Source organism: Natrix helvetica (assembly GCF_964273705.1).
Source record: "Natrix helvetica genome assembly, chromosome: 6".
NCBI lineage: Eukaryota > Metazoa > Chordata > Lepidosauria > Squamata > Natricidae > Natrix > Natrix helvetica.
The window spans coordinates 9,776,219-9,793,412 of NC_138553.1; the positions used below are offsets into that span (position 1 = coordinate 9,776,219).

Consider the following 17,194-nt stretch of genomic DNA (forward strand, 5'->3'; position numbering starts at 1 on the left):
GGTACCTATTTATCTACTTGCATTTGCATGCTTTTGAATTGCTTATCGGGGTTCAGAGACGCTTGCCAGAACTTAATTTACAGCTTTGCGACTAGCAAGTATCCCAAAGAACCAGTGGTGGGTTGCAGGAAGTATGCCCTGGTACGAGCATATCAGAGCCTACCCGGAGCACCAGGTACTGTTCCCGGTACAGTGCTCTGGAGGGCCCACCCGCCTGCCCAAGCTCCTTACCTGTCCTTTAAGCCTTCGCGCTTCCGCACACACGCATGGTGTGTACAGTGCCTTCGCGATGCTCTGCCAAGCAGCTGGAGCATCGGGGAGGCTTGTGGAGGCATCGCAGGCAGGTACGATGCAGGCACATGCCACACACATGTGTGCACACACTGCACGCATCCATGTGGGTGACGCCAGGCCCATTCCAACCGTACCGGTTGGAACGGGATGTGGAACCCACCACTGCAAGGAACCGATAAGGTCTGTCATTGCAGTTAACTTTTTGAAGGACTATTGTCTGGATTTTTGAGTGGGTGAATGCCAGTAATTTACAAGAGCTAAATAAAGAGGGGTTTTTGGGGGCAAGAGTCTGTTTCTTGGTTCTGCTAAGGCTGGGTCAGAACAGATATCCAATGTCAGGGTGCTCCTGAGTAGACTTGCCTATGCATAGTGCTTCTCTATCTGTGACTTCCAGCACTATGGAAGTTTACATGGAGATGCCGATGTCCCTATGTGGTGGTGGAGGACACTCTGTCTCAAGGTCTGAAACACCAAGACCAGGAATTATGGTTGCCAGTGCTATAGCTCTAACTCTGTGTCTAAAGTTCTGATTTCCATATCTCAACCCTTCTCCTCGTGCCTTTCACACACACACACCCATGCTCGTCCCCTCTTGAGCTTCTCTTCTCCTGCTACCACAGATCTTGAAACCTATCAATTTTCTCATCCTTAGTGTGGAAAACAGCCCTTATCCAATTTTGACCCAGCCATATAGTCAGCTCTCCTACCCTGTTTCCCCCCAAAATAAGTCCTCCCTAGATAATAAGCCCTATTGGGCTTTTGAGCGCATGCGCTAAAATAAGCCCTCCCAAAAAATATTGCAACACAGCAGCAGCCGCGAGGTGACCGCACTCGCAGCCTCCTGCACCTCAAAAATAATAAGACCGCTCTGAAAATAAGGCCAAGCGCTTATTTCGGGGGGTCAAAAGAAAATAAGACCCTGTCTTATTTTCAGGGAAAGACGGTAGAAGCCAAATCTTGACCCTGGTTGAGTCCTGCCACAGCTAAACTGAATCATTTCAATACTTACCATTTATTTGTCCAGAGCTTGCCATTCTGTCTTGAATATCAGGCTTCTGCCCATGGCTATTTTTAGTGTTGCTTTCCATGGGATCCAGGTTTTTCTGGATGCAAGCATTCTCCATTTTGTCCAGACTTTTAGGCAGGAACAAGAAAGGGATTCCGGAAATCAGAGCGATGACCCCGGCAACTAAAAAGCCCATCCACCACGCACCAACCCAACGTGAATCAGTTGGACTGATAGTTACTGTATCTAGAATAAGGAATGGAGAAAGCTGAGTTCCATTATCTGGAACGTCGGTCTCATGGCGCTTTGTCAAGTCCGTGTGCATTTCACAGAATCACAAACAACAAGGCGGGTCTTTGCTTTCATAAAGGTACAGGGGCTCTTGAAAGTTTGAGGGGAAGGGGAGCAAAGAGGACAAGGCAAGGGTGTGTCCTCAAGGAACTGAATATGAAGAGCTTAGCATCTACAAGACATCATGAAAATGGGTTTCAAGCATAAGCAATTGCAAGAGAGAATGAAACTTTGGTGGACAAATCTTTTGAGATAGGATAGGATAAGACAGGACAGGACAGGATAGCTTGCCTTCATAAGTTATGGTTGTGGCATCATTGGAGGCTTTCAAAAAGAGACTGAAGAACTATTTGTCTGAAATGGTATAGGGTCTCCTGCTTGAGTAGGAGGTTGGACTAGAAGACCTCCAAGGTCCCCTTCAAAGCGCCTCTCCAAAGCACCTGAGGGCAGGACAAGAAGCAATGGATGGGAACTAATCAAGGTGAGAAGCAACCTAGAACTAAGGAGAAATTTCCTGACAGTGAGAACAATTCATCAGTGGAACAACTTGTCTCCAGAAGTTGTGAATGCTCCAATACTGAGAGTTTTTAAGAAGATGTTGGATAGCCATTTGTCTGAAGTGGTGTAGGGTTTCCTGCCTAAGCAGGGGGTTGGACTAGAAGACCTCCATGGTCCCTTCCAACTGTGTTATTCTATTCTATCCTATCCTATCCTATCCTTCTATTCTATTCTAATTTTCTATTCTATTCTATTCCTTCCAACTCTATTATTATATGTTCTAGGAAAGTTAGACAGCGATTTCCCTACTGCCTAATATCCCACTTCTATTGACACTGAGTTCTCACCACTGCAAATTCAGGAGGTAAAATTCCACCTTTTAAGATTGATAGTCATTGGTAGCTGCTCATCTCCGTAAGTCACTGGCTTGAGATGGAGGGCTATTGCAGTTTAATAAATAAAGTTGTCCAGTCTCTTTTTCAAAGCCTCCTAAATCAGCTGCCATCCTCACATCTGATGGCACTGAACTCCATATTTTTGCTATCCATGGGAGAAGCCATTTTTTCCTTTCCTTGCTCCTGGATCTATCAGCACTTGGGTTCAGCTGTGATCCAAAAGTATACTAAGATTGTGAAAGAAGGAGAAAAAAATGGTCTTGGTTTGAAGTATGGCTTTTACTGCCTTTTCCTTGAGCTGATATTTTTTTCAAATGGTTCTGCTATTTCCCCCGCATTTAGAAGGGGACTATTCTTCTCTATTAAGAAGTCTGTTTGCTGTTAGTTTTACCCTTTCTGGTTCCACTCTATCCTTTCTCAAATACGACGACTCTAGATGTACAAGAGCCAGCTAACTTAGGCCAGCCAACTGGTTAGTTCTAGTTCCGCCTTACCCATGTCCACGAAACCAATGTCCACGTAGAGTCTGGCAAACACAGATCCCAGGAGGAAGCCAGAGAGTGGCCCAATCATGGCCGAGGTGTGCAAAAAGCCTGCAATAATGAAGAAGAAGAAGAAAAATCAGCACATGTTATGTATATTCTTCACTGTTTTATTTAGTCCATTCCGGAGGACACTGCTAATATTTGACGCAATGGACAAGGAAGCTGTAAAGATATGCATGAAATAATACAATACAATACCATAGTAGAGTTGGAAGGGACCTTGGAGGTCTTCTAGTCCAACCCCCTGCCTAGGCAGGAAACCCTATACCGTTTCAGACAAATGGCTATCCAACATCTTCTTAAAGACTTCCAGTGTTGGGGCATTCACAACTTCTGGAGGCAAGCTGTTCCACTGATTAAATGTTCTAACTGTCAGGAAGTTTCTCCTCAGTTCTAAGTTGCTTCTCTCCTTGATTAGTTTCCACCCATTGCTTCTTGTTCTACCCTCAGGTGCTTTGGAGAATAGTTTGACTCCCTCTTCTTTGTGGCAACCCCTGAGATATTGGAAGACTGCTATCATGTCTCTCCTTCTCATTATAAGGCCAGCAGTACCATTCTGAACAGGGGTGGGTGCCTGCTGGCATTACTCTGCACACATGTGCATTTGCACCAAAAAAAGTTCTGTGCATGCGCACAAGATTAGAAAAGGGAGGAAAATACATTTTTTTCAATGAAGATTGTTCTGCGCATGCGCAGAACAGAAAATTAAGATGGCACCGCCGAGGATAGAACCGGTTCGGGCGCGTGTCCGGCTGAGTTACTACCTACTCGGCCGAACCGGTCCAAACCGGTAGGAACTCACCTCTGATTTTGAACCTAAAGGCAGGTGCTAAGGTTCTTAGAAGAGATAGACCCGTGATGGCGAACCTATGGCACGCAGTGTCCTCTCTGTGGGCATGCGAGCCGTCACCCCAATTCAGCTCCACTGTGCATGCATGTGCGCATGCCTCCTGCCAGCCATCGGCCAGGCATGTGGGTGGCAGGGGCATGCGGGGGAGCAGTACACATGTGCGTGGAGGGGGAAGGCCGCATGTGAGGGGGTGGGGCAAATGCAGGGGGGACATGCTCATGCATGGGAAGCAGAGTATGTGAGGGGGGTGCATGTGCGGGGGGGCTGGGTGCGTGCTGGGGGGCACATGCACATGTGCAAGGGGATGGGGTACATGGACAGGGCCTACCCCCATATTGCATTTTGGGGGTTCAGGTGCCCGCGTGCTTTGGGCACTCAGTCCGGGAAAGGTTAGCCATCACTGAGAGAGACCTCTATCTATCTCAGAAGCTAAGCAGGGTTGGTTGTGCTTGGTAGTTGGATGGGAGACTGCCCAAGAATCACTTGAAATGATATCCTGGGAGAAGACAGTGGAAAACCTCTTCTGTCATCAATAGAATTGCAAGGATGCCTCCATCAAGAGCAGGGGGTCTTCAAATTTAGCAACTTGAAAGACTTGTGGACTTCAGCGCTCAGAATTCCCCAGCCACAATGGCTGGTTGAGGAATTCTGGGAGTTGAAGTCCAAAGTCTTAAAACTGCCACGTTTGGAGATCCCTGATCTAGAGTTATGATTAGTAGGAAAGCATCTTTGCTTCATATCAAACACTGTATGTTGTTTTCACAGTTGAGCTAATAAAGAGGCATGTTTTCTAACAATAACAGAATAACCGAGTTGGAAGGGACATTGGAGGACTTCTAGTCCAACCCCCTGCTTAGGCAGGAAACCCTACACCACTTCAGACAAATGGCTATCCAACATCTTCTTAAAAACTCTCAGTATTGGAGCATTCACAACTTCTGGAGGGAAGTGGTTCCACTGATTAATTGTTCTAACTGTCAGGAAATTTCTTCTTAGTTCTAGGTTAGTTGTCTCCAGAGGTGGGTTTCACAGCAGTCTACCACCGGTTCGCCACACATGCGCACGCTCACTTTGTGAGTGTGCACGCTTTCTGCCCATGTGTGCAGCCTTCTGTGCATGTGCTTTTCTTGCTTGCTTTGCTTGCATCCATGCACATGGCTTTTAAAATGTGGCTAAATAGGATGGCATAGAGCCGGGGCAGGTCGCCGCTACCGGTTCGTCCAAACCGGTCTGAACCAGCTGAATACCACCTCTGGTTCTCTCCTTGATTAGTTTCCATCCATTGCTTCTTGTCCTGCCTCTAGATGCTTTGGAGAATAGGTTGACCCCTCTGCAGCCTCTTAGATATTGGAACTTTGCTATCATTAAACTAGATATACCATATTTTTCAGACTATAAGATGCACCTTTTTCCCTCAAAAGAGCGGCTGAAAATCTGGGTGCATCTTATACACTGAATACAGCATTTTTGCCTCCCAAAACCTCGCCCCCTCCACCAAAATGGCCGTGCATAGCCTTTAGGAAGCTTTTAGAGAGCTCCTGGGGGCTGTGGAGGGCAGAAATGAGCAAAAAATTTTTACTCCCCCAGCTCCCAGGAGCACTCTATAAGCTTTCTAAAGGCTATCCATGCCCCTTTTTTCCCCACGAAAAACAGGCCCGTTTTCACGAAAAATAGGTCATTTCTTCCTAGTTTTTGGCCCATCCCGCCCCCAGGAGCACTCTGCAAGCCCCCTAAAGGCTATTCATGCCTTTTTTGGTGGCGGGATACGGGCCCGTTTTCACGAAATTAGGGCCATTTTGGGGAGGTTTGCAGAGTGCAAAAACTTTTTTTTATTTGCCTCTTCAAAACTTGGTGCGTCTTCTACTCCGAAAAATACGGTACCCACTCATTCTTTCTATGTTTCGGTCTCCAGTCCCCTAATCATCTTTGTTGCTCTTCTCAAGCTCTTTTTTTTTTTCTAGAGTCTCAACATCTTTTTATATCAATGTGATCAAAACTGGATGAAATATTCCAAGTGTGGCCTTACCAAGGCCTTGTAAAGTGGTAGTAACACTTCACATGATCTTGATTCTATCCCTCTATGAATGCAGCCTAGGACTGCGTTGGCTTTTTTTCCCTTCAGCTTTTCACGGGAATGTGGATTATGCATGCCAATTTCTATTATATCCAATAATGAATAGAATTAGCTGTGACCTAAATTCGGTATCTGATAATTTAGGAATTCCCCCAACTTGCTGCGAAGTAGGAAAAACCAAAACATGAACCATCCCAGCGTGAACATGGCCTATCTCTTCAGCCTCATTAAGTTCAGATCACACGATTTGACAGACAAGCATTTTGGTCATTACTGATATAAAGAGGTACATCTTCTTCTCTAGAAAAATCATCGAGGTACGATATGCCCAGAGGTGTAATTGGAGTTTCTCCAATTCCACGTAGCAGATTCCCCAGCAAGACGAAAATCCACGCATAAGATGTAACAATCTTGTGGTCACAGTCTGCAAAGAATAACAATTATGGCATGAAAAGTCATTATGGGACTCATACCTTTTCCTCAAAAGCACAGATCGTCATACTTCTACAATCCAGAGCGCAAAGTAATAAGTGTGGTGAAACTGAAGATGGGGGTATAATAAAATAAAAATGTGCTTACGATAATATATGGCTAGCAATAATATATGACTCTGTCATTTGCAGTGACGTGCAGTCAGGGGAGGCAAGAAAGGCAGCGCCTCACCGCTCTCATCATGAAAAGAAAAAAAATGTAAAAGGGAAAAAGGCGAGTGCTGAGGTGAGGCTTAAAAAAGCCTCTAAAAAAGCGCCCTCTACTATGAGGCAGGACAACTGCATGCCTCCCCTACCTCGGGATTTTTTAGACTTTTAACCCTCGCTTAACCAAATCTTAACAAGCGAGGGTTAAAAGCCAAAAATATCCCGAGGTAGGGGAGGCACACAGTTCTCCTGCCTCATAGTAGAGGGCACTTTTTTAGAGGCTTTTTTTTAACAGTTAAGCAGAGTCATCAACGGAAGCCAGGCAAAGAGCCATGCTGTAGTACACACACTTTCCCCCAGCCTCTTTCTTTTGGAAGGCTCGGATCGGCTCCCCTCCAGCTTCTCTGCCTCTCCTCTCACCCCAGCCTGCCAGCAGGAGGTGAGTGGGTAGGCTTTATTGCATTCCAGGCATTTCCCACCCAGACAGCAGGCTGCATTTGCAATGGTGGAGGTGTTTGGGGAAGGCAGCAGAGGAATGGAGGGGATGGCAGAGGAGCTGCTTTCAAGCCACTGGAAAAGATATCCAACCCAACTTTTGTATGTGTGTGTGTTTGTTTGAGAGTGAGTGAGAGAGAGAGGGAAGGGGGTAGGAGAGATAGTCCAATTCAACTTCTGTGTGTGTGTGTGTGAGAGAGAGAGAGAGAGGGTGGGGGAGGAAGGGAGAGAGAAACAAATGCTGTCGTTTTAAATCGGAACTGAGCATGCCTGGTTGTGGAATTCTGGGAGTTGAAGTTCACAAGTCTAAAAATATTTGAAACCCACCACTGTGTCAGTGCCTCACCAGCCATAAACCTCACCGCACATAACTGGTCATTTGTATTTCTATAACTGTCTGTTTTGGCTCTGCAACCAAGCAAGACAGACACAGACTTCATCGGATAGTTAGGACTGTAGAAAAAACAACTGGAACCAGCCTGCCTTCCATTGAGGACGTATATACTGCACGAGCCAGAAAGAGGGCTGTGAAATTATTTACATTTACCCCTCGCATCTTGGACAGAAATTGTCTCAACTCCTGCCCTCAGGACATTGCTATAGGGCCTTGCATGCCAAAACAACTAGACACAAAGACCGTTTCCCACCCCTCAGGCCATCACTCTGCTGAACACCTAATTTCCACAGTTCTGTCTTATGTCTAAGGATATTTACCCATGCAGTATGGATGTACTACTATATACCAGGGCTGCGAATACTGCAACAATGGTGCCCACACATGTCGGCCCGACATGTGGCACAACATTGTGTGCCCCTATAGGCCTTACCAGCCACTTGAGGACACATTGTGGGCAGCCCACAACCTGTTCGATGTCAAGGTCCTCTTCAAACACAATGGACATCATTACTATTATCCTTCTCATTTTTTCTACTACCTTCTGTTATTGGTATCATTATGTTGTTGATGATGATGATTTTGTTGGTTTGTATGTACACGGACAGCTTATGCACTGGAGACAAATTTTTTGTGTGTCTAATCACACTTGGCCAAATGTTCTCTTCTCTTCTCTTCTTTATTCTACTCTACTCTACTCTATTCTTAATTCTATTCTATTCTTAATTCTATTCTATTCTATCCTGTTCTATCCTATCCTATCTTATGCCATGCCATCCCATCCTCACCATAGTACTTAAATCAGGATAAATCCAGCCAGCTCTAGTGTCACATTAGTTGGATGAAGTTCCCTTAACTTTCCCATAGATTTGAGCATAGTTTCCACCAACACCACCCCTATATTTTCTAATGTAAACTCTTTCATAAAAGGAACTTTCTACTTTGCCTGCTCAACTTTCAAAGGCAGATTTACCATAACAGGCTCCATGCAATGGTATACTATGATGGAGTCCATTTTGCTGGTTTTCATAAATCTGGTTAAAAAAAAACCAGGATGGGTTTCTTTGCTTAACACAAGAGGCTGATATCCTCTGAGAACAAGCCACAATTAGCTAAGTAAATACAAAATTACGGCCACCAAAGTAGATGAAATTAGCAGTATTGTTCTGTTGATGATAGGGAGAGCTTTAGATTGGATATTTGGAATGATGGGCCTCCAACACCTTAAGGCAGCCAGGCCATTCCTCAGAATCAGCCAGGACCTACAGAACTACAAGTTCTAAAGGACTTTCTGAGAATCTAAATCTGCAATGTTGAATAACCAAAATTGATCATTTTGGACCAGATTTGTTGATTATGCTTCGATCAATACCGTCTCTCAAGATCATGTCCTGCTCCATGAAGAAGTTTTCCATGCCAAACTTCTCCCTTTTACTTCTCATGGTGTGGTGCCACCATCATCACCTAATGGTATCATCTGGAGGAAACTTTTAATGGTGTGGCATCACTATGCCCCATTCAGTGGCACTGAGCAAAGATGACATATGAGTATGGAAACGTTAGATTATAATTTGGGGCAAGAGGCGTAATATGTTGCACCGAAGACAAGAATTAGCATATGCCATTTTGATTTACAGGCAACTTCATAGCAGCAATTCAAAACACAGGTCAGAGTAATTGATTATCCTTACCTAACTTTGACATCCCTTTTATCTTGAGCGAATCCTGGGGATTTAATAAGCAGGGGGAGAAACTGGAAATGTTGTTTGATGTGAAGGATATTGTGTCATATTGATAACTGGAAAGGAAAGAGGTTACTTCTAGTATGTGTACAAATACATTTAGAGGTACCTTTCTTTGATTGAAAGAAATAGGACATATTTAGCATTTAATTTAGCATATACAGTTTACTGATAGTATGTATATCATGGTTAGTAGTGGTTTATTTTATAATTTTACATTGTTTAGACCATTTTTATAGTTGTAGATCAGTGGTGGGTTTCAATTTATTTTACTACCTGTTCGCTCATGCGACAATTCTGTGCATTCACAGAAGCATCCAGGTGGCTGAGCGGAGCCTCCCTCTGCTGTCACTACCAGTTCGCCCGATCTGGGGCGAACAGGCAGAAACCCGCCTCTGTTGTAGATGCTACTTAAGAAATTTTTATATACTGGTATACCCAGAAGGGGTATATATCAATGTCAGAGTTTGTTGCAAAAATCAAATCCAGAAAGCACAAACAGGTAACTGATTCAGCAGGAATATGTATATATATATATATGTATTTGTGTTACAACCCCTGGTATGCCCAAATATCAGCACATATCAGTGTGTGTGTGTGTGTGTGTGTGTGTGTGTGTGTGTTGTATTTGTGCTGATAAATAAATAAAGGGAGACTAGTATAGATCTATTTCAAGCTATTTAGCTCTCATCAGATAGCCATACCCTTACTGGGATTTGAACCTGGGCTGTGTTACATATTAGGCAGATTTGTTAGCCACTAAGCCACAGGCTCTCCTCCTTATCAGCTGAGCCAGGGAAATAGGTATGTATTTGTGTTACAACCCCTGGTATGCCCAAATATGTAATGAGCCGAAGGACAGAAAGGGGGAGTAGTGAGCTCCCTCCCATATTTGGGCATACCAGGGGTTGTAACACACATACATACACACACATACACACACACACACACACACACACACACACAAAATCAGCAACAGAGAACAGTTTCATTTTAGTTCAGCTCAGCAGACGAGCCCAGACTAGTTTCATTTCGAGCACAGAGCTCAATACAGCTAAGCCACACCCAGACTTCTTACAAAAGGAAATATGAACGACAAAAATTTAAACAAATTTTTAGAGAAAATTATTTTAAGTAATTAAATTGAATTGTTGAATTGTCCTGGGACAAGTTGGCCTCAGTGAGTTGTCTCATTGCCTGCTCCTTAGACAAAACCTCTTCCTCTCATTCCCCCAAGATCGGCCACATGCTCCGTTACATTTCTGCTGGATATCTACTCTCAAATACAGTAATTCTATTTGGTCATCTTGGATTTAGAGCAGAAGTGGTATTCAGCCAGTTCGGACCAGTTCTGGAGAACCGGTAGCAGAAATTTTGAGCAGTTCTGAGAACTGGCAAATAGGCTGGCAGCGCCCCCGCTGCCTCCCAGCTGATCTTCTTTTGTTGCCCTGAACAGGAGAATGAAGCTGGAAAGCAGGTTAGCGGGTGGGGAGGGAATGGGGATTTTGCAGCATCCTTCCCCCAGGAGTGGGGAGGGAATGGGGATTTTGCAGTATCCTTTCCCCACCACGCCCACAAAGCCACACCCACAGAACCTGTAGTAAAAAGTTTTGAATCCCACCACTGATTTAGAGTCAAGAATGCTATTTGACCCCAATTCCATAGTTTGTATAATATGGGCTTCCTGCTTTTCTATGACTTACAAAACGGATGTAGGTCCTTTCCAAATATCCCTAGATGAGACAAATCTAAATGATTCACTCTTATAACTGGCAGAGTTTCTTATAGGTCCCACATGGATATTTTATAGACCTTTCACAATAAAGGTCTTCTATGAAAGGAGCAGGAAAAGACTCCCTCTTCTCTCACTCTCTGTCTCTCATACTTACTATCCCATGAAGAAATGAGGCAATGCCATTAAAAAGGTCCCCAAAGACATGATAAAGCAACCAAAGGCGATGATTTTTGGCCGATGAAATTTTGCCCCGAAGTAACTCACAAATGCAATCACCAACAAATTTCCTGGGAAGATAATATAGAAGCTCTCCATTAGGGCATGATGCCATACAGAACAACAGAATAACAGAGTTGGAAGGGACCTTGGAGGTCTTCTAGTCCAACCCGCTGCTCAAGCAGGAGAGACTGTATGACTTCAGACAAATGATTGTCCAATCTCTTCTTAAAAACTTTCAATGATGGAAGTCTAGTGGTGAAGACACCAGTCTAGAAAGAGGGAGACTGTGAGTTCAAGTCCAGCCTTAGCCACGAAAGCCAGCGGGTGACCTTGGGCCAGTCGCTCTCTCTCAGATCAACCCACCTCACAGGATTGCTGTTGTGGGGAAAATAGGAGGAGGAAGGTGTGTTGGATATGTAGAATAGAATAGAATAACAGAGTGGGAAGGGACCTTGGAGGTCTTCTAGTCCGACCCCCTGCCTAGGCAGGAAACCCTCCACCACTTCAGACAAATGGTTATCCAACATCTTCTTAAAGACTTCCAGTGTTGGAGCACTCACAACTTCTGAAGGCAAGTTGTTCCACTTATTAATTCTTCTGTCAGGAAATTTTTCCTTAGTTCTAGGTTGCTTCTCTCCTTGATTAGTTTCCATCCATTGCTTCTTTTCCTGCCTGCAGGTGCTTTGAATAATAGCTTGACTCCGTCTTCTTTGTGGCAGCCTCTCAAATATCAGAACACTGCTATCATGTCACCCCTAGTTTTTCTCTTCATTAAACTAAAGGTAAAGGTTCCCCTCGCAAATATGTGCTAGTATTTCCCGACTCTAGGGGGCGGTGCTCATCTCTGTTTCAAAGCCGAAGAGCCAGCGCTGTCCGAAGACATCTCCGTGATCATGTGGTTGGCATGACTAACTGCCGAAGGCGCACAGAATGCTGTTACCTTCCCACCAAAGGTGGTCCCTATTTTTCTATTTGCAGTTTTACATGCTTTCGAACTGCTAGGTTGGCAGAAGCTGGGACAAGTAACGGGAGCTCACTCCATTATGCAGCGCTAGGGATTCGAACTGCTGAACTGCCAACCTTTCTGATCAACAAGCTCAGTCCCTGAGCCACCCCGTCCCTTTCATTAAACTAGACATACCCAATTCCTGCAACCGTTCTTCATATCTTTTATCTTTCAGTCCACTAAATCATCTTTGTTGTTTTTCTCTGCACTCTTTCTAGAGTCTCAACATCTTTTTTAAAAATATCGTGGCTATCAAACCTGGAATGCAATATTCCAAGTGTGGCCTTACCAAGGCAGCACGCTAAACTTATACATTTATACACTAAGTACACTAAATTTATTCCCCAAATAAATAAATTAGGGCATGACAATTGCTGGATAATGTTTAATTCCAGCTGTCAGAGGGATTAAGCCCAAGGCATGTCCTTGGGCCTCTGGATACCAATTGATTTTGAACCCTTTTCTCCCAATCCAGAAAACAGGGGTCAATGATATACTGTATTTTTCGGAGTATAAGACGCTCCAAAATACAAGACACACTTAGCTTTTGGGGAGGAAAACAAGGGTGACAAAATATGCCTCTGCCTCCCATCAATTTGCCTCCTTGCAGCAAACAGCCTGTTTCAGTTTCAGTTTCAGCACAGTTTGATTAGCACAAGCAGCTGATTGTCAGTTGGATTGCTCCCCCCCCCCAATTATCAGCTGTTTCAGGCTGCAGGGATTGCCATAGCCTATTGCTATCCAGTTGAATTGCTCTCCCCATGATCAGCTGCTTCAGGCTGCAGGGATTGCCATAGCCTATTGCTGCCCCTGTATGCCCCATTTTTGGTCTCCACATCTGCACAGCCTGTTTTCAGCCTCTGCACACCCCATTTTCCATTCCGGGCAGAAAATGAAAATGGGCGGAAAATGGGGCACACGGAGGCGGAAAATGGGGCACATAGCAGAAGCTGAAAATTGGATGTGGAGGCCAAAAATGGCCTGCTCGGGGACAGCAATAGGCAATGGCAAACCCTGCAGCCTGAAACAGCTGATGGTCGGGAGGCCAATCCAACCAACAATCAGCTGTTTTTGCTAATCAGGCTGTGCTGAAGCTGAAACTGAAACAGGCTGTTTTGCTGCTTGCTGCAAGAAGGCAAATTGCTGGGAGGCAGAGGCCAAAGGGTGGGGAACGGTGGTTGGTTGCATTTGGTGTATAAGACTCACCCAAATTTTCACCCTCTTTTAGGAGGGAAAAAAGTGTGTCTTATACTCCGAAAAATACAGTAATACCTATGACCTCAAGCTCTCCAGTTGTGTTCCTAGTTTTGGGTTCCACCTACCTATTTCAAAGCCTCCATCAATGAAGCCAGCTGTTGAAGAAGGAATGCCAAATCGCCTTTCCAGTTGTGTGATGGAACTTTTCATCGTGGCCCCAGCATACGCTTTACCAAAATATGAAAATGCCAGGGCAGCAAGGAAAACCTGAGAAAAGGTGGGATTGAGCGAGAGGGCAGAAGAAAGAAAGAAAGAAAAATGAGAACTCTAGTTTTCTCTAGAAAAATTAAATGAATGTTCCCAGGCCTTGAAGAATTCAGGAGCTTTCCAAGAATAAGTCCGTGTTTCCTCTCCATCCCATCCCACCACCGAAAAAGAGAGTTAGGAGGTCAATGGTTTTAGCCACTTTTCAATGGCAAAGGGTTATTTTAAAATTGTATACAGATAGTCTTCGGCTTCTGACCACAATTGAGCCCCACACTTCTGTTGCTAATTGAGACATATGTTAAGTGAAGTTGTGCCCCATTTTACAACCTTTCTTGCCACAGTTGTAAAGTGAATCACTAGAGATGTGGCTGGGTGGCATAGGAAAGCAACAACATCCAACAGAAAGAACATAAACCCACAATAAACACACTGACAAACAACAACAAAATAAATAAAACCAAATGACAAACGAAAGAAGACTAAGTCCTTCCTTCCTTCCTCCCTTCCTTCCTTCCTTCCCTCCCTCCATTTCTCTCTTTTCTTCCTCTCTTCCTCCCTCCCTTTCTCTTCTCCCTTCCTTCCTTCCTCTCTCCTCCCTCCCTCCCAACTTCCCTTCCCCCTCCATTACTCTTTTTTTCTTTCTTTTTTTCTCTTTCTTTCTTTATTTCTTTCTTTCTTTTTCTTCCTTCCTTCTTTCCTCTCTTCCTCCCTCTTTCCCTTCCTTCCTCTCTTCCTCCTTCTCTCCCTCCTTCCCTCTCTTCCTCTCTGCCTTCCTCCCTCTCTTTCTCTTCCTCCCTCCCTCTCTCCTTCCCTCCCACAGACCCTCCTTTCCTCCTTCATACCTTCCCTTCCCCCTCCATTACTCTTTCTTTCTTTCTTTTCCTTCCTTCCTTCTTTCCTCTCTTCCTCCCTCCTCCCTTCCTTTCCTCCCTTCCTCTCTGCCTCCCTCCATCCCTCCTTTTCCCTTCCTTCCTTCCGCTCTTCCTCCCTCACTCCCTCTCTTCCTTTCCTCTCTTCCTCTCTGCCTCCATTTTCCTTCCTTCCTCTCTCTTTTTCCTCCCTCCCTCCTTTCCTCTCTTCCTCCCCCCTCCCTCCCTCCCCCCACTATCTGATAATTGCTTAAATATTATCCCGTTTGCCAACATTGTCTGTTCCCCTGATTCTATAAGCCAAGAGCTACGATCATTGATAGAAAATGTTTACAGGTGAGTTGACAAAAAAGATTCCACTTTGAACTTTGGGATGTTGATGGTTATGCTGCACATGGAATCAAAGGTCAGGGTTTTGTCCAGTTCTTGTTTATCTACTGGCTAGCAGTTGCATTGCTTTGCTGAAGGGGACTGAAAAATGTCAAAAGACAAACTTCCATTCTAATGTATCTTAAAGAGAGCAGTTTGGTGGAACATTTGGGTCAATTCCCCCGATGCAGGGATGGAAATGTTAGTTTTCTTGATCCATATTGATCCCCCTTGCTAGAAAGAAAGAACAATGGAATCTTCCAGAGCAGCGATGTCAAACCCATGATGGCCCCTTGCTGTCACATGATATATCACAACCCCCCCTTCCCTAAACTGGGGATGGGCTTGGCCAGCATGTGACGCACACGAGTTTGACACCCCTGTTTCAGAGGATCACACTGTTCCAGTTTAAGACTAAAAAATCTTGTCTTTGTTTCAGAATAGCTTTAGATACAGATTAACAGACTTGGAAGGGACTTTATAGATCATCTAGTTCAACCTCCCGCCAAAGCAAGCGACCCTACACCGTTTCTGACAAATGGCAAGTCCAGCCTCTTCTTGAAAGCCTCCAGTGATGAAGCTCCCACAACTTCTGAAGGCAACTTCTGTTCCATGGGTCGCTTGCTCTCACTGTCAGAAAATTTCTCCTTATTTCTAGGTTGAATCTCTCCTTTCAACAACTCGGACCAGCCGCAAGTGCTCAAGAAGTTGCTTGAGAGGGGTGATTGTGTGTTTTTAAGCCAAATTTCCAGCAGATCCATTCAGGAGCACCCAAATATTTTGAAATGACATTTCTCCAGTTATGGTTCCAGCGCCATTCACAAAAAAAGATCTTTTGAAAGAGCTTGCAGTCTCTGATGGCAGAAGGACTAGAGGTGGTATTCAGCAGCTTGCGACCAGTTCTGGAGAACCAGTAACGGAGATTTTGAGTAGTTCGGAGAACCGGTAAATACTACCTCTGGGTGGCCCTGCCCCCATCTAGGCTCTGCCTCCTGAGTCCCAGCTGATTGGGAGGAAATGGGGATTTTGCAGTAACCTTCCCTTGGAGTGTGGAGGAAATGGAGATTTTACAGTATCCTTCCCGATACACCCACCAAGCCACGCCCACCATGCCATACCATGCCCACCATGCCACGCCACGCCCACCAAGCCATGCCCACAGAACCGGTAGTTAAAAATATTTGAATCCCACCACCGAGAAGGACAATCACCCCCTTTCAGTCCTGGAAATGCCATGCCTTTATCTGGAAGGCTTCATTGTCGCAAAATTGAGTACATTTTCAATATTTCTTTTTTTTTTAAAGAGTAATAATAAGTTATTAAACCTTGATTCCTTGATGGCCAGTTGTTTTTTGCTTTAATGGTAGTTCGTTGGCAGTTTTCTCCTCTGGTGGTTTGGTGTTTGCTTCCATGGCTGCTTTGTTCGTGGGGGCAGTATCCATCTGTTTCATGATTAGGTATCTTGGATGGAAGATAGAAATAAAATTCACAGGTTATTGTTTTATAAGACAAATGTCTATGGAGATTCTCAGTGTTCCCGATCAGAGTTTGTTAGGGATGTAACCCTAGGCTTGGCTTGGCAATGTATATAAGCTATGATTACTTTACTGTTACTTTAAATGTTTAAGATATGTAATTGGCTTGTTACCTCAAACAGCCATAAGAGGCAGCCAGAATGGCTGTTAGCTCTCTGTTTTGTTAGATGCTGCTCGTGGATACTGTTTGATACTGCTCGTGAGTTACTGAGTCTTGCTACTGTTTAGCTACAATATTTTGTGTGTTAGACTGACTATTTTGATAACTGAATTACTGAACCGTGTATGATTTGGACTGTTAACCAGACTCTGAATACTTCTATATTTCTACTATATTTTTATACTATTCAGTGTATGCTGATTTGTGCGTGTTATTCCATATCACTCTCACTACTCTTCTCTGCATACTCGCTCTCCTAACGGGGAGCTTAATTACTTAACAGAGTTGTTTTGTAAGACATTTCCCATGTATTTTTACTACCGCACATTCAATTGTCCCCCCATACTACATAATCAGAGATTGATTTGAACCTTTTAGTTCTGACAACATGATAGACGCAGGCAGAACATTATGCTTACCCCCCCCCCCAAACGCCAATTTTTGTGGCCATTTTAGGGATACGGTGGATAAGGAACACGGTGGCTCAGTAGCTAAGACGCTGATCTTGAAGATCAGAAAGGTCGGCAATTCAGTGGTTCAAATCCCTAGCACTATATAACAGAGTGAGCTCCCGTTACTTGTCCCAGCTTCTGCCAACCTAGCAGTTCAAAAATA

General features: G+C 44.5%; 1 protein-coding gene across 1 annotated transcript in view; it reads right to left on the bottom strand.

Annotated features, from left to right (window-relative positions):
• LOC309394549 (solute carrier organic anion transporter family member 1B3-like) overlaps window positions 1-16,373 on the bottom strand; it is a 28,057-nt gene extending 11,684 nt beyond the window's left edge. Inside the window, exons 1-7 of the mRNA XM_081957878.1 lie at window positions 16,210-16,373; window positions 13,505-13,646; window positions 11,112-11,244; window positions 9,172-9,278; window positions 6,228-6,377; window positions 2,979-3,077; window positions 1,304-1,546 (exon numbers count right to left, since the gene is read on the bottom strand). Coding sequence (XP_081814004.1) covers window positions 1,304-1,546; window positions 2,979-3,077; window positions 6,228-6,377; window positions 9,172-9,278; window positions 11,112-11,244; window positions 13,505-13,646; window positions 16,210-16,335 — 1,000 coding nt within the window. The 5' untranslated portion in view covers window positions 16,336-16,373. The remainder of the gene's footprint in view (window positions 1-1,303; window positions 1,547-2,978; window positions 3,078-6,227; window positions 6,378-9,171; window positions 9,279-11,111; window positions 11,245-13,504; window positions 13,647-16,209) is intronic.
• Window positions 16,374-17,194: the final 821 nt, after the last annotated feature.